Source organism: Bactrocera oleae, chromosome X (genome assembly GCF_042242935.1).
Source record: "Bactrocera oleae isolate idBacOlea1 chromosome X, idBacOlea1, whole genome shotgun sequence".
Taxonomy (NCBI): Eukaryota; Metazoa; Arthropoda; class Insecta; order Diptera; family Tephritidae; genus Bactrocera; species Bactrocera oleae.
In genome coordinates, this window is record NC_091541.1 from 31,073,986 (window position 1) to 31,092,714 (window position 18,729).

Genomic DNA, 18,729 nt, shown 5'->3' on the forward strand with positions numbered 1-18,729 from the left:
ATCACTTCCTGGACACGTAGTACACTTTGAAAATTAACACAATGATGCAGACTCTTGGCAAACAGAGCTTTTAATTAAATCATTTGAGCTTTCTGAAATAATAGTCCCCTCTTTTTTAATTCATTTTTAAATCCAGCTAATTTCAATTTGAAATTTTGATGGATTTTACACACACCCACATTATGAGTTTCACTTTTGCCAGCAGATATACATTCCCGAGGTCGGAGTTTTTGAAATTTGGATAGTCCAATCTTTTCGTCAGGATAAGCTTCTTATAATTTTTTGTGTATTTCGTGAACATTATATAATAATAATCGTTTTTGTTTTTGGATTTTCTTCCCATTTTCAATCACCGGAATATAATCTTTCATACCAGGCATTACGCGGCTGACATCATCGGATAGATAGAAAGCTTCAATACGATCGAGGGTTTCAATGTTTAGAGATTTTCCTCTCTTAATCATAGGTTGCGATGCGAATCCTCGTTCTTGTCGTATTTTTTTGCAGTTGTCACCATTCGTTTGGAAACTTTAAACTCTTTCCTTATCATTTTAATCGACCAATCTGTAGGAAGCGTAGTCAAAACCTGAATTTTATTAAGTAAAAGCTCTTTTGGATCAATTTCACTATTTACATTGTTAATATTATCCGTAAATTCACACACAACAAATGTTAAAACGTTTTGACATTCTTTATTACTTGAGACTCTCTTGGTGTTGATTGGAGGTTCACCAATTTTCGTTAAAAATTTATTAACCTTATCAAAGTTTAATTTGTTATCTACCGGTTTGCAATGAAAAGAAGGATCTTTTTCTTTGTCATCTTCGATAACATCATTTGACTTCTCAGGCTTGTTGACTTCAGGACATTTATTCACCGATAATTCACCAAGAATTTCAGGTTTTCGGCCTGAATAAATAGTCCGTTCACATGAATTGTATTGTTCTACCACATTCATGCTAATTCACTGCAAGCAAAATGTGAGACCATCATCCCAACATACAAATGAATACTCTAAGTGTCGCGTTGCCGAACCGCATAAACATAAACCGCTATACCGGCAGCGCTGACCGCCCGTCATAAAATTTTTTTTTGCTCAATCCAATCGCGATCAGTCAAATTTTTTTGCGGATTACGTTACTTGAATGTTTATTGCAAAACACTAAAAAAAAAACTCTTTAATTTTTTGAGGGAGAAGTCATTGAAATTTTCATTTCTTAACTTAAAAGTTAATTAACAATTTGAAAAAAAAAATTATTTAAATTCATACATATTTTCTCAAAGTACAAGTTTTGAACTATAACTCCTGAAAATTTCATTAAAAAATCACCAATCGTTTTCTAATTATTAATTTTTTAACTAAAAGTAGTAAAAATTTTCAATTAAAAAAAAATTGTTGTTTTAATTAAAATTAAAAAAAAATAAGCGGGGGATTACGTGCTCATGATGACTACTTTATGAAAAAATACTCACATTAAAATTCGATGATCAAGTGGAAAATGGGGGGTCCACTTGACGTGTTTTTACTCATATGTATATCAATGCATAATTACGAATTAATGACATACATATGTTATAACTTACATGTTTTGTATTCGGCGGATCTTTTAAATTCGATTCTTCGTGAATGCATATCTGGAATCACATTTATAAGTTGTCAAAATTTTACCTAGCTCCTAAGCTGGGTTAAATCCTGCCGTCCAGATTCACCGTGAGAAATGTTAAAATTTCATTTTCATTTGTATGAATCTTAATTTTTCTACCGGTTGGCACACGGTTTGGCCTAAAAAAAGATTCGGTATAAAACTACGACGGATATCTATATCTGGTATGTGGTTACTTTTTATATTAGATTGATCCTTAAAATTTGTATATTCAATTGTAATACTTTACTCAGTAGTTAAAAAATTCAGAGACCGTTACTACTCACAAGCTTTCTTTTGTTCTAATATTTTTGTAAACTGTTCTCTCATGTCCGCTGCTTGTTATGAGAGAATGTGATTTTGCATGTTGTAATGTATATGTAAATACTTATATCAATAGATTTATCTCTAAGTTAAAGAGTTGAGCTAAAGAGCAAGAGAATTGTGCTTCATATAGTGCGCTTTTACATTGGGACTCAAAAGAATCTCAAACCAGTTTATTGTGTGCGAGGCGACGACGAGAAAAGACGAAGGGACCGTGCCACTTGTGTTCGGGTGGCACGCTTTGTGTTCTTGTTCGTAACAGCTCGCTGCTACCCTTTTCAGCATTCCTTTTCAGTTACAAATTCTTTGAATGGTTGCAAGAGCGCTCGGTTTCAAATGAATTCGTTCGCAAATTTGAATTCTGTTATCTATTTTTTGTATGTAATATGCAAATATGTATGCAAAGAACAATAGAAATATTTTGAAAAATTGTAAATAAGGAGAAAATTAAGATATAGATTATGGAGTAAAGAAATTATGAATGTTTAATGCGGAGTAATGAAATTATGAATTTTTAATAATTAAAGATTAGGAAATTTCTGTTATAAATTTGGCCTTGAAAATATTAGTAGCGGATATTCAATACATTCTGGTGGATTAGGGAATTCCCGTCTTAAGTATTTCTTTGAAACTATTAAGCGTGTAGGTATTAGGCATATTGTTCTACCACATTCATGCTAATTCATTGCAAGCAAAATGTGGGACCACCATCCCAATATACAAATGAAATATCCAACACGCTCTAAGTGTTGCGCAGTCGAACCGCAGAAATATTTACGAAAATTTTGTGAAAAGGAATGCAGAAAAACTAGACTCGAGTTGCTGGACTCTTTTTGACCGTGTGAATGCACAGAGCGACACCAAAAGAGAATTTGAAAAAAATGAGACTCTTTTGAGTCCCAATGTAAAAGCGCACATATCAATGCATGTAGCGACCGTAGATAATGGGATGCCCAACTCTTTCCAGTGTGAGAGCACCAACATTTTCGACTGTGGCCAGATCGGACAAAATAATAATTTTTGGGCATTTAAATTATAATACCCAACATTTATTAAGATTAAATATTATTATACATGTATCCGTTAAACATATGGAAAAACTTTTTAAATCCATTTTTTTGATTTTGTGATATATTAAAACTACAGATTTTTGATCTTTCAATACTTAAAGAGTGAAAAAATGTATTAACTCTCAATTAGTAAATGTTTTTTTATCACTTTCGATTAACAATTAATACTACGGAGCATGGCATCACAAAAAATTGTATCTGCACATTTAAATTTTGCGTTTTCTTTCATTTTTATTGTTTTTCAATTATCTCTCTCATCTCTCTGTTCACATATTTTTCTATAGGATTTCAATCTGGCCGTCCGTTCTTTTCCAATTGCTAAACGTCAGACCTCCTGAGCTTTGACAGTTGCCTGAGTTCAGGAGGTTTTGACGTTTAGCAATTGCACTCTCATTTCCAGTGAGAGATGAGTTGGACATCTCTTTATCTCTGGTAGCGACGTTTAGAAGTACATACATATGTATGTACTTATGTATTTAAATTAGAATGTACGCGTTTTCGTGTCAGCATTAAATGCTTCGTTCATATTCGATGACGGGTGTTTGTTCTCGTCCAAACCACATTGTGCAAGCAGAGATAAAGAGATGCCCAACTCCTCTCTCAATGGAAATGAGAGCGCAATTGATAAACGTCAAAACCTACTGAACTCACGCAACTGTCAAAGTTCAGTAGGTCTGACGTTTAGCAATTGGAAAAAGAGAAACGGCCAGATTAAAATCCTACAGAAAAATATGTAAACAGAGAGATTTGTGCTGCTGTTGAAGATCACTAACAAAAATTGGAAAACAATGAAAATGAAAGAAAACGCGAAATTGAAATGTATGTGACGATATCTTTTGTGATGTCATGCTAAGTGGTATTGATTTTCAATTGAAAATTTTCAAAAACGTTTATTAATTGCGAGCTAATACATTTATTCTTTTGATTACGTATTGAAAGTTCAAAAATCAATTGTTTAGTATATCACAAAATTACAAAAAAAAAGTATAAAAAGTTTCTGCATATGTTTAACGGATACATGTATAATAATATTTAATCTTAATAAATGATGGGTATTTTAATTTAATTTCCCAAAAATTATTATTTTGTCCTATGTTGGGCATCCCATTATCCCTATTGCGAGGTTGTATAAGAACACAGCACATCGATGCGTACAATACGGATAGCCGCACTTATTATAGAATGAGAAAAGGCAACGTAGAAAAGCAGTGAAATTGCAAGCAAAACCGCTAAATTTTTTAGTTTTTATAATGATATAGTTTTAGTAAAAGGAATAGGAAATTATTCGGAAAAATATAGGAGTAAAATATTAAAAAAAATTGTTGTCTACACAAATGTCAATTAAGTGGATGATTAAACGTTGTGATATGATTATGATATACTTATATATATAGCAATAGTTTCTTTTATTTTAAATAATTATCTTTATTATTATTATCAATAGTTGTATGTATACTTATATGTATATGAAAGGTAAATGGACATTTGGATCATATGTAAATAAATTTGGTAATTCACAAGCTTTGTCTTATGTCATATGTCGTATTTCAATAGTCTCAAAAATACGGCGCTTGTGAGCACCCCTAATCGTTGTACGTCATATTATGTAAAATTTCTTCAATTCACCAGCTGGTAGGGAAAAATTAAGAATACAAAAATGCCATGAGAAAGTGACAAAAATAAAATTAAAGTTTCTTTTTGAGAAAACTTTCTTTATGTTGAACGGCGGCGTTTTGGTTTACACTGCATTAAAATCATTTCCAACCACAGAAACAACAAATTTTTTTATATTTCACTTTTCTTCAACTTAATTTACCTGAATATTGTGGCTCCCTTGTATTGTGGCACCTTGTGAATACCTTAAATATTTTTACCCTGTCGTTAAATGATTAAATGTGATTGCAATATAATATTATCCTTATTTTAAAAATAGGGTTAATATAATATTTCAGTAAATATAGTTTATTTTAATACTTAATCTGCATCAGGTGTATTAAGGCAAGTAAGTAGCCCTTATTAATTTACGCTCCTTTGCAAAATATCTCTTTACTGCTTCAAATCTTAGGAGTCATTGCTCATTAATCATGCCACACATACAACTCATGCCGTAGATAACTGGACTTTTGTTGCTGCACCAAAGAAATTCATGTGTCAAAAGTGTACGCTCATCTCGTTTCAATTCTAGTTATTCTATCGTACACCCAACGAATTAAAACAAAAACTCATTTTTATAATAAAAACAATCTTAATAAGGCCTTAATTTATATATTTTTAAACATTTTGCGGTTTTAGTAGTAATAGAGAAAAAGCGAAAAAAATTTAAAAGGGTGAAAGGCAAAATATTAATAAATTGTACAATAAAGATATAAATTAACCAAAAATAACATAGACCATTGATAGAAAGTGCACATCAGTTCGGACAATTATTCAAAACTTTGCAGAACGAAAAACGAAAGAGTGGACAGTTGTATTAGGACGTTATGAAGAAGCCACAACCTTATAATATTTGCTTCTAAACAGGATTTTCCGTCCTTTAATGCCAAAGATAATAAACATACTTATGCCACATAATAAAAATAGATTCCAAGACTCTGGTGGTATATTTAAGTGTTTATTTGCGAAAGCAATACACATTGGTCGGTTGCACAATGTGTTATATGGGTTTTACTAGCAATACGTCTCTGATACCCAGCTTCCTTCAAAATTCTTCTGGCGATTGAAACGCCTATGGCCTATGGATAATTGTCCGAACTAATGTGCAATTTATAAAATGGTATATGTTATTTTGGAGTTACTTTAGACCTTTATTGTGCAATTTAATAATATTTTGCTTTTAACCCTTTTTAATTTTTTTCGCTTTTCCTCCATTACTACTATTAAAACCGCAAAATGTTTAAAAATATATGTATAAATTAAGGCCTTTTTAAGATTGTTTCTTAAATGATTTTTTAATTAAATTCGTCGAGTGTACGATACAATAACTAGATCTGAATCTATCGTTATCTATGGTTATTTACGGCGTCGCATTTTTTTTTGACAGATCACGCGTAAGTCGTGTCAAGCTGTCATGTTATTTTGTTTAGTATTGTTTGGCATTTCATCATGGAAAGACTTACGCCTGAACAACGTTTATCATTCATCTTGAGACCCAGGATTCATTATTGGATAATATTTAACCGAAGAGACCACGTCCAGCACGCAGAGAAGAAAATATAGCGGCCGTAGCTGAGAGTGTACACAAAGACCGTGGAGAGTCGTTTCGGCGCTGTTCGCAGCAACTCGGACTTACGTATGGAACGACTTGGCATATTTTACATCGAGATCTTAAATTGAAAGCGTACAAAATACAGCTTGTGCAAGAACTGAAGCCGCACGACTTTCCCAAGCGACATCGCTTTGCTCTATGGTCTCTTGAAAAGTTTCAAGAAGATCCGACGTTTCCGACCCGAGTTTTTTCAGCGATGAGGCTCATTTCTGGCTCAATAGGTATGTAAACAAGCAAAATTGCCGCATTTGGGACGAAGAGAAACCTGAAGAGATTCAAGAGCTGACATTTCACCCAGAAAAAACAACGTTTGGGTGTGGTTTGTGGGCCGGTGGTATCATCGGCTCATATTTCTTCAAAAATGATGCCGGTGAGAACGTAACCGTTATCGCGCCATGATAACCGACTATTTGATGCCTGAAAATGAATCTCGCGATCTCGGCGACATTTTGTTTTAACAAGACGATGCGCCACTTCTCACACATCGCATCAGTCAATAAATTTATTGAGAGAAAACTTCGGTGAGCAGATAATTTAACGTTTTTGGCCGGTCGATTGGCCACCAAGATCATGTGATATCACACCGTTAGACTTTTCCCGCTTCAATTCAGGCCTTGGAGAAAAACATCACGCGTGTTATTCGCCAGTTAACAGTCGAAATGCTCGAACGAGTCATCGAAAATTGGACTCAACGAATGGGCCGTCTGAGACGTAACCGCGGCCAACATTTGAAAGAGATAATCTTCAAAAAATAAATGCCAAAAAATGTCCCATAAATTTGAATTTTCTCGAAATGGATCACCCTATATAAATTTTTTTTATTATTTAAGGGGTTACATGGGTCTTGTAACTTAAAATAAGGTCGTTTTTCAGGATTTTTTTTGAAGTATCAACATTAGAATTCAATTTTTTTATAACACGTATGTGTGTATAATGATAATTGTAAATCAGCCTTCAGCGCCTTTAGTGTCCTCAAAAGTGTAACTGTATCTTAGGTAATTTTTATCTGAAATCAAAAAACCAAAGTTTTTTATTTAAAAGGTGAGTATAGCTACTGCATGACCGAATGATTTTAAGAAAATTTTAAATGAATTGTAAATGATAAAAAACCTTTGTTCTAGCAGTAGTCGAATATGCTTAATAGATATATGCAAAATTTCAAGTCGATCGCTTCAGAAGATCGTTCATCAAGATAATTTGTCTAAAGACTTCAAAAAAACAGTTTTGAGAAAGACGCGTTTAAAGTTTCTCCTGGTCCAGTCGAGTCGACCGTAACTACGAGCTTTAAATGCCTATATATCTAGAAATTTGGCTCGGATCGGCTTGAAATTTTCAGGAAAAATTCCTAGTGAGTTGTACAATTGAATACAAACAAAAAAAAAGTTTTTTTTTAAGTTACAAGACCCCCCTTAAAGCAATAAAGAGTTATTTTGTAAAGAGCGCAGACTTATGAAGGCTAGTGTATGTACTTAATTTTTTTTTAAATTTTCATCAATCGTGGTAGATGTAACTTTAGTGTGAGATATGTATGTAAATTCAATGGATTAGGTTCGGCCCATTCCCCTCTCTAACCATATTACAGTCCTGTATCTTAATTTGTGACTTGACCCGATTCCGCCCATCTGCAATACCAACTTCCTAAGAGTCCTAGCGAAAACGTTTACCACCATCCATATAGGTACTTATTTCAATTTTTTCTCATTTGCGCGGTCATCATTTCATATACATATATCTCTATATCTACCATTTAGTTTTAAGCGTTACAAACAACCGATAGGTAAACAAAACTGTTATAACCTATGGGAACACATTTTAATATACATATGTATTTCTGAAAGCATTTTTAAAGGCTCTTGAGGAGGTATTCTGGTTTAGAAATTAAAAAAAAAATCGATTTGTTTTTGCATATTATTGTAGTAGAACCTTTAAGAATAAACGAAAGAAAAAAGAGTCACAGCTAATTTTGTGATGCGCCGTGTATGTGTGATGCAGTGTGAATGATATATCAAGTTCTACTCTATCGATTTACTTGAAATTTTATACAGAGATTCTTTATACATTATAATATAGCACTACGAGAGGATTTTTGGAATTTTTTTTTTATATATTTAAAAATTCCGTACGGCATTAATTTGTACTCTTTAAATATCAATAAAAAATGTATGGTAAAAAAATTTCTTGTCTGTTTTTTATCAGGTCCGAAAAAGAGTCTAAAATTCGGGCTTCTAAACCAGAATACCCCCTAAGTCCCCTCTTCTCTGCCTGTGTCTTACTGCATCTCACACCTTTTTGTAAAGACATATAATTTATTTTTTTAAGTACGCCTCGCTTAAGTACCATTTATCATATCATATATCGTATATATATCATATTATATATCACATAATTTTGTGCTTCGTTCAAAACTTTACTTACAAATTTCCCTTCTTATGTACTACGTCAAACATTTTTATTTTTTTTTTTTTGTTGAAACACATGCAATGTGTTCCTGTGTTAATCAAAATTTATTTTGGCGGCGTAACATTTTTCAGAGTTGAGTTGGGGTGAAAAAATTTATTATGGTGTAAGCAAATTTTAAATTTTGCTGTGCCAAATGGAAAGTAAGATTTTGACATTTGAAATTCAAAACAAACGCAATTACGTCGTTTGAATTTTCGTGATTTTGTAATTGATCTATGAAATATATTCGCAAAATGAATAAAATTTAAAGCAAATACTTTGTTTTGCTAATTACAATATTAATGAGACTATAAAAATTCATTAATTCGAAGATTTGATATTATTTGAGAATTTTAGGCAACGTGTTAGCCGCTTTGAATTAAATATGCATACATATTTATTACTTCATATTAATATTATATTTGAACAAATCCTTTGAAAAAACAGTATATATTCACATAAGAATTACATCTTTTAAGTATATTTTTCAGCACGTGAACGAAATTTGTGCAAGTTTATCTTTTCTGAAAAGGGAAAATTCAAACTCACGTTTCTCAACGCTTACAGATTGAGTATATATTGATTTCAAGTTTATTAAATATTTTTTCTATTATATTATTATTTTTACTTCCTACTTAAATAATAACAATGGAGAAAAAGGCAATAATTTTAAGTGTAATTCCTATTGAAAGTGTAATTCCTGTATTGAATAGAATAATTAATAGCATATTGTAAATAAATGCATATTTACGAATAAATATCATATTTCAAAACTTTCATGTTTTGTATGCAACGGTTTCTCTAAATTTGGTTCTTCGTGAATGCATATCTCTAAATCACATTTATAAGTTGTCAAAATTTTACCTAGCTCGGAGGCTGGGTTCCGATTCACCAAAAAAAAATATCAAAATTTCACATTCATCTGTCAGAATTTTAATTTTCCTACACGTATATCACACAGACTTTGTAAACAATATGATCTCATATTGCATTGTGTTTATTGTAAAATGTTAGCAGAAAAAATTTGCATCTTTGGTTGTAGCACCTAACCGGGATTGACTGTACATGTACTATGTGCTCTGCATGTAATTAGTATTTAATTAAGTGCGTTTTATTAATTACATACTACACCAATCAATCACGAATACTGATTAAAACGCTTTCAACTTTTAAACGTTCACGAACATTGTACAAACGCACTAGTAACAAATCCTTTTTTTCTACCAATACATACAGAGGAGAATGCTTTTAGAACGACAGAAATTGCGATAAGATTGCATTCAAATGAGGAAATAAAGACGGTTCAAATCTGGTATAGCGTGTTGCCGTGTTATGCTATAAATTTGTTATTAAAATGTTTTAATATTAACTTTACCTAGATTTTATCAAAATAATATTTATTGAATTATTCATTATTTAATGTTTCGAATTTTATTAAACATATTTATATAATATTGGTAAAAAAGTTTTTATTTTACATTCATTTTATTTAAAACGCTCAGGAAAACAGGAAGTATTTCGATCAGGTGATCTCAATTGAGTAAAAATTTTGACAAATAAAGGATTGTTTTGTTATTTTGATGCCTGTACCAGAGATATAGAGACTTGTCACTTAAAATGGATAGCATAAATCACCTATCCGTCAGTTGACTTGATTGGTTGGGTTTAACGTATAGCAATTGGATCGACTGGAACGGCCAAATTTGTAACCGCTGTTCAACATCAATACTGAAAAATGTAAAATATTAAAAATAACAGAATATGGAAAATTGAAACGAATGATTTTTGATTGTCACAAAAAACGCAAATTTTGAGGCGATATCGCACTGGAAGGAGGGGGCCATCACTTTATCCCTGCCCGTACAATGTTAATGAAGTTCAAAATATAATTTCGATGAACAGTGTTTGCCCCTACAAGGTCATATTCGTGTATTTTTCTACAATTTAGTACTATTCCTTTCTAAATATTTTTATAAAACTTTACAAGTTATTTTCATTGTAACTACAATACTATTATTCACAACAATATGAGTTCGTTACTATGCACATTTTTTGGTCGTTTTTGGGAGAAATATAATTGGGGAAATTAGTATTTTAACGAAGTAGTTATACGTACTACAGGGTTTTCCAATAAGAGTGATATGATTTAAAAAAAAACCACTAATTTTTAAGGGAATTCAAATGTTTTTATTTGATGTGAAGTACAAAAGAAAAAAAAACACTAATTTTTAAGGGAATTCAAATGTTTTTATTTGATGTGAAGTACAAAAGAAAAAAAAACCACTAATTTTTAAGGGAATTCAAATGTTTTTATTTGATGTGAATTACTATCGATACAATTAAAGTCTGAATACAACATCACTCAAATGGCCTCCACGACTTCTTTTGCAGGAACGAATTCAATGAACCCAATTTTCAAGTACTTTTTCCACTAAATCAAATCGTATGTCATGAATAGCACGTTCAATACTTACTTCTAAAAATTTAAGAATTTCTGGTTTATTGCTAAAGACTAATGACTTCAAATAACCTCACAAGAAGTAGTCTAATTAAATTACAACTCTTGGGGGCATTCAATGTCGCAATTTCTTGAAATGATCGAATCTCCAAACTTTTCTCGAAATAATTCGGTTGTTGCACGTGATGTGTGGCACGTAGCTCCGTATTGTTGGAACCAGATGTTGTCAAGATCAACTTCTTCCAATTGCGGCCATAAAAAATTAGTTACCGCTCTTCGTTCACAGTAACAGTGTCATCAGCTTCTCGAAAGAAGTACGGACCGATGATTTCCCCCAGACCAAAAACGACACCAAACTGTCAATTTAGATGAATGTAATAGTTGTTCATAAATAATTTTTGGATTTTCTTCGCACCAGAATCGACAGTTTTGTTTATTTACCGCACCACTCATCGTAACCATAACGTTCATTAAATGGCAAAAGCGCACGAAACGTTGCATTGCAGAACGATTATTTTGATAACAAAATTGAATAATTTGTACAAAAATTACAAATCATGACCTATTAAAATTAAAAAAATCGTATCATCCCTATTGGAAAATCCGATATATGCAAAAAATTGCACTTTATTTCTTAATACATACAATAGCGATATTTCCCTCATGTACCTTGGCGCATAAGGTAAAGAATAATACCATTTAAACAACTATGCTTATGCAATTTGACTAAATAATCCCAAAATAACGCTACGGCCAGTCAACAATCAGTTCGATTTTAACAGCAGATTGTGTAACTATTACGAATTATATTATTAAAGCATAAAATTTTGAGTATGAATAGTATTCCGCTTACTGCCCTGTATAAAATAAACTTCCAAAGTCAAATCTTTGATGCAATTACTATTTGGCGTCTGAAACACGTTTAATATTTATTGTGAAAATTGGATCGTAATCCATATTGAGAATTGTAAGATCCAAAGTAAATAGTACACGTTCAATACTTGTCGCGACAGTATTTATTTGTAATAAATCGTGTTTTATAAAAAAAAAGTTTTTTTAATTTATTGTTTGTTTAATTTTTCGTTTGTTTTCTAGCATGTTTGGTTCTGAAGAAAAATCATTCAAAGACAACATTAGAGCAAAAAATGTTAGGAACCATTGTGAAGAATACACGCGAAATTATATTAATAATACGAATTTTAAAATTAAACTTTCGCGGATTTGTAGAGTGTAATTGTCAATTTATTTTTTATGTTGATATACATACCCCTAAGGTATGATAAAATATGAGAAGACTAAACTTTGCATATAAATATAAATAAATACTACATTTTTACTAAAAATCGCACGATTTTTATATTTTTCAATACTTGGTTCCTTTGTATGACGATCCACAATCAACCAACCGGATTACAAAATATTTAAATATTTTGTGATAAGTATGTATGTATTGCGTTCCGTTCATTAAATATCACGATCCTATATGGAGGTCAATATATATGGTTGAAGGTGCAGCAATCGCCTTTCGGTATGGTCGCGGTTAGTGGCAGCAGTTAAATATAATGTCAAACAATTTTTAAATTTTGCTTACGTTTCTTACAGTTTACGTAGACCGTATTCATAATTGACATGATAATTGTAGTGTCTATTTATGTACATGTCCGAATTTCTATTTTTTTATAGGAAGACTCATCTTAAATCTAAACTATTAATGCTATCAACACAAGTATTTGTAAATATTGTGCCTATTTTCTTCTCATAAGTTGGATAGCAATTGAGTAAGCTTTGCAATTCTTTATACATATACCAAATTCAACAAGCTCAGACTGGTTATGTAAATAAATTATAATATTTAAATAGAGTGCTGGTTTTTATAAAATTAACTGTCTTCATAGTTCAAGTTCAATATTTAGTATGTATTCTAAGTGTCGGTTTCCGATATAAATTAGTGAACAAATATCCATACATATGAAGAAAGATAATGGACACATACATAACGTTACCACAAAATAATATCTACAAGAATATTAACTATGTAGTTATAATTATATATTCGCATATATATAATATAAGAATTAAGTTTTTAACATGAAAGTTTGCTTATAATGTTTCTCCATTTTCTAAATTTTTGGGTATCCTCAAACTGTATTGTTATTTTATTAAATAACAACTAAACATGTCATCTGAAACCCACTTATTTGGAATAATTTCAATATACTAATCTACGTTACCTGGATCTGTATTATGTAAAATTACCGTTACTATTGCCTAAACTACTCGATTATAATGTACACAAAAATGTTTTGGATATATTTTCGTCAAAATTGCTCCACACGAATCCTGTCAATTACAACAACTTGGTCTTAATCTAATCAAAAGCAGCAAGACGTCAGGAGATAATTAAAATAACTGAACAACTGATTGAGGCCATAAATAGCGGTGACTTCGATGGATACACGTAAGTTTAATACTAATATATGTATTTTTATGTATGCATGTTTATATCACATATTGCTATAAAAAAAACTTATATACTAGTGTAATAAATTTTTTCCATGACAGAAGATTATTTAATATCCCGTTTATATAAGGCCATTCGTATACGGAAATCAGTATTTTGTATGGCTATTGATCTCAGTGTACTAGAAAAAAATCCCTATGTTAAGGGAAGGAGCTTAAATGTGCTGAAAAACTCGTAAAATGACAAAGAGAAATGGAGTACAACGAAATTCTTTGAAATTTTAAATGGAATTAATTTGTACGTTCGTTGGAAAATTATTAGATTCCTAGGATCGGATAAAGTATTATAAGGAAGCAAGGTTGCAAATAATGCAGTAAACAAATAATTGAATTAGCATTATGTATAATGAAAATTTTTTTAGGGGATCCCAAACACCGTAATGAAAAATAAGAAAATGTTAATCCCACCAACCGGGTTAAAGATTTATTCAATTTTAAATGATAATTTTAATTTAATTAAATTTTAATCCCAAGCATATAATTAACAATTAAAACAAGCAAGGAAGGCCGAAGTTCGGGTGTAACCGAACATTTCATACTCTTGCAACATGGAAGGATCAAAGCCGGCTAATACCTTCCTACCTAAAAAATGTAGCGAAAGGGTTCAACTTCATTGTTCGACGAAATCGTGAAAGGATTACAATCAAATTTGCTGTCATATTAACTTATTTTGAAAGGCATAGGCTCTCTTAGTTTTTTTACTATATTTTTGTTCCTGTTAATAACTCTAAAATGTACCAATTTTCCCGGCAATTGACCGTCACTGTTATTGTTAAAAAGAGATCCTTGCGATTTATATTGCTAACTATAGTTTTACATATATAAGAATGAAATAGCTGCATTCTTTAGTTCTGTTACCACTTACAGTGTCAATGTTTCCAAAAGCAAATTCTGTATACGTCGAAAAGAACCAGCACACATTTCCATAGAAGTTTCGAGAAGTTGGGAAATACCTATGTTGCTGTTATTCCGTGCGATTAACCAAAAGTATTGCTACCTGTGCAATAAGTCTTTTTGTGTTAAAAAAATAAATACACTACGAAGAAGTTTGCAAATATAATATACGCAAGTTAATATTATGTTTAAATTATATTTTTAGTTATTTTCATTTTTATTTAGGCATTTTTTAACTCCGAAATATCCATTACCTAGAGAAACACGTACAGCAGAGCTTTTGAGAGGAGCAAGCATGGAATCAAGTGTAAATGACTTTTCATAGATTATTATTTAATTATATTTTTGTTGCACTCCTTTTTTATATCTATGTACTCGTATATTATTTTATAACTAATTTTAATTAAAAGTTTTGAATTTATTAAAGAAATAAAAATTATATTATCTACTGCGCAGAAGAATTTTTCACTTGTGATAGATTTACATTCATAACTGACAAATGGCAGCTATGATAGCTTTTCAGTCATAACTGACAATTTTTTAGTTTGATGGATTTATGGTCAGCAATGGTTCAAAAAAAGGCACGAGAGTGAGCAGTATAGATATATAGTGAATCATATCCGAATACCCATGTGTTAAAGAGAGATGCAAACTCACACACATACGTTTGCTTACATCAGTGTTTGCACAAGGTTCATAAGAAAATTAATGAAACTTTGTTCTGCGCACTGATACAATTTTTTCAGCTGTGACTGTCATGTCACCGGTCAGATGACTTTCACTGTTTATCAATGCATACATTTATTTATGTATGCATGCGTATTGAAATATAAATGCATATAATTTTATGTTTGTTTATGTCTATATGTACGTTTTTTACTACCTCAGCATTATTGATGATAAGCATGTTCAAAGATATTTGAACACTTCCCGTCAGCGAGAGTTATACTTAAATCATTCTCCCATGAGATGTATGTGATATAAACTCAACCAACAAGAGGCTAAATTCAATATATTTAGTTGATGTACAAAACGTCAACTAAGGAATCGGAATTTATTATATTAGGGATATGAGGTTTAGACCAAGACCAATTGGTTTATATTGGGCGCCAAACCGTTAATAAAATTTTATAACTTTTAAGAAAACGTGTCCACTTAATTTCATTAAAATATCACACATTTTGATCGACCTAAAAGGTTTAAAGTCAGGTGGAAAGTTGGAAATCATTATGTAGGATATGTTGTGGGCAGAGAAATGGAAGGGCTAATTGCATTAATTTTTAACATTGCTCAGGTATACTTTAGAACTTATTTTCAAGCGTAGTAAACATAGTAGATATGGAGTAAAGTCAGCCGGGCGTTTCAAAATCCTGAATATTATGTATTATATGCTGGCTAAGGCAAGTTTTCTCCAGATTTTATCCATTTTAGGCACAAATATACATTGTTTATAAAAAAAAACACGCTCTCTAAATTTTATTAAAATAACTTGCACATTGGCCGCTATATGTGGTATAAAGTCGACTGAAAGTTCAAAAATCTTTATATAATATTAGGTATATCGGGGCTAAGGAAAGTATTGACTAGATTCAACCCACACAGATTGACCGATATTTTCGGCAAAAAGTCAGCCGTACGCACTACGGTCCACATATTTGTCGTCCGCATTCTTGAAAAGTTATCGTCCGATTGAGACGATTTCATTCGTTATGTTACTAGATTTTTACCCAAGTGACTATTATACTCTGTAGCAACAAGTTGCAAGAAATTGTTGTAAAATTAAAATTTTTTCGTGTTAGAGTACTATGTGTTCTACCATTTTGAACTAGAGAAATTAAGGTTTAAATTTTACTATTAAATAAAAAGATTCAATTTTTAATTTAAATAATAATTTATTTTTAATCCAATTAGATTTTTAATCCTAAACCAATCATTTTATAATGTTAATAAGCGTTGTTAATGCTTTAAAATACTCCGCAATAAAAGAAATATGAAGGAAGTAAATATTATTTGAAAAATACTGTACACGACTTGTCTTGAGCGGCTACCATGTAGCTATAAAGCAAATACCACGATACGAGATTTTAAATTCACATCTACGACAGCATTCTACAACACAATACTTTAGTATATTTTTTGGTGGCTCATACCATGTCTTGGGGCAGTGAATACTACATATCGGTTTTAACGAATGCGGATTTTTTTTACCACATTTCCCCTGTATAAAAGGAAGTTTTAAGAAATTAATTAAAGTTAAACTCTTGCATTAGACTCTATAGCAACATATTCATTCGTCCAATGTAAAAAAAAAACTCTTTGTCTAAATCTAAATAGTTTTTAAAATTTATATACAAATATTTACATCTGTTAACATAATTTTTATTTTTACAATTTTCAGGAAAATTTGCGATCCCCACTTAACTGCATTTGAGCCTGAAGCTTTAGGCAACCTTGTCGAAGGAATTGATTTCCATAAATTTTACTTTGAGAACGGTAATTATCCAAAATTTTAAAATGTCTATTTATTTTAGCAAACATCGAAAAAATACAATTCTTCAGGAAAAAAAGTCAAATCTGAATGTAATAGTCAAACGCTTCATATGAATAATAGAATATTTTTCGCTATCCACTATATATTTACAATAACTTAACCGGTTTATAGTCAATCGGAAAGTCGAAAATCACTATATTGGATGAAGTAGGGCTGAAGGAAAATCAGCACTAATTGCCCTTAAAGTATGCCAGAAGGAATAACTCAACTTTCGTATAAGTCAAATATACCAGAATAATGAAACTCACTACATGTACTATGTGGGACCTAAATTAATTCAACGACCAATTTCACCCCCTTTTTTTGACACCAAACTATGATTGAAGGTTCACTTATTTTTAGAATATATTATACTAGAAGACCCCGCCCACGCCTTGCTGTTTCTAAGATGTAATTAAATTATACTACATTATTTATCACTTCGAATAAATATACAATCACAAACATCAACGATTACGATCAAAATACGATCACGAATCGATTGTAATGTGATAATGTAAGTATTGTATTATTATGATTTGATATATAATTTTTTTTATTTATGAATTGTTTTAATTTTTTGGAAAAAATGATAATAACTGCCTATATCCGTTCCCAGATTCTAAGCTACCTCCGAACCAATTTTCAGCCAAATTTCTTTTTATATATGTATGTATATAAATACATAGATGATCCCATACAGAGCGTAAAAAAGCACAATACATTCATGTTACATATAGTGAAGCTGGTGTACTTACCGTTTCTGTGGAATGCAAGCAGTCTTTATCACGACGAATAAAATTCCAAGTACACAATCACAAACTTCAATGATTACGATCCCGAATCGATTGTAATGTGATATGTGAGTCGTAATGTAAATCAGCAACCTGCCTTACCTATAACTTACCGACTGTACATAGTAGTGATAGTGTATAACGGTGCAGGAGATGTCTAATAAATAATAAATAGAATAAACAAATTACTGTGCAAATTTTCACGTCTTTCCGTGCTGTGGTTCGGACGTTCTTCGAGTACATAACGAAATAGCGTTTCATTTTTAATACGCTTTTATTAGCTTGGGTTGTATGTATGTAATTGAATCTTAGAGCTCAATTTTCACCTGTTTCCAGAAGTCTGAACAACTTGAAACTTTGCATACGTGCCAAGGACCGATGACAATGCAATAATCTGATAACATTTTCCCATTATTTTAAAGGTGGACGTAACCCCGCCCCCTAGATGGTTTAATGTATATATCTTCCAAACCGCTAAAGCTAACTCAACCAAATTTGCTGAGAGGAAGTACTTTTAGACCTTTTTCATACGCAAAATCAGATAATAACCACGCCCATTCCCCATTTAATAGTTGTGTTAAAATATACTAAAAGTGCCATAACTGACGAAATAAATGCGCCATAACCATTAAATTTCTCCAACAAGATGGTAGCGAAGAGCTTCATAGGAGGAGGTGTAAAAATTGTAAAATAGGCGTGGCACCACCAACCTTTAGGTGAAATCCTATATCTCAGAAACTATCCAACTAATGTCAACCAAATTTGGTATGTGAGGTTACCCAGCCACTCCTA

The 18,729-nt window shown here is 31.4% G+C and overlaps 1 protein-coding gene and 1 long non-coding RNA gene across 7 annotated transcripts in view; one reads left to right on the forward strand and one right to left on the reverse strand.

Moving 5' to 3' along the window:
* LOC138858020 (uncharacterized) overlaps positions 1 to 2,032 on the reverse strand; it is a 98,477-nt gene extending 96,445 nt beyond the window's left edge. The window contains exons 1-2 of the long non-coding RNA XR_011397297.1: positions 1,841 to 2,032; positions 1,585 to 1,783 (exon numbers count right to left, since the gene is read on the reverse strand). This is a non-coding gene — a long non-coding RNA (uncharacterized lncRNA). The remainder of the gene's footprint in view (positions 1 to 1,584; positions 1,784 to 1,840) is intronic.
* The window catches only part of CaMKII (Calcium/calmodulin-dependent protein kinase II), a 111,771-nt gene that overhangs the window by 75,055 nt on the left and 17,987 nt on the right, over positions 1 to 18,729 (forward strand). For 3 of the 6 annotated variants that reach the window (XM_036367081.2, XM_036367095.2, XM_036367099.2), the window contains 2 exons: positions 13,579 to 13,657; positions 17,012 to 17,106. In XM_036367081.2, coding sequence (XP_036222974.1) covers positions 13,579 to 13,657; positions 17,012 to 17,106 — 174 coding nt within the window. The remainder of the gene's footprint in view (positions 1 to 13,578; positions 13,658 to 17,011; positions 17,107 to 18,729) is intronic. The other 3 variants (XM_036367084.2, XM_036367096.2, XM_036367104.2) reach the window with 1 other exon arrangement.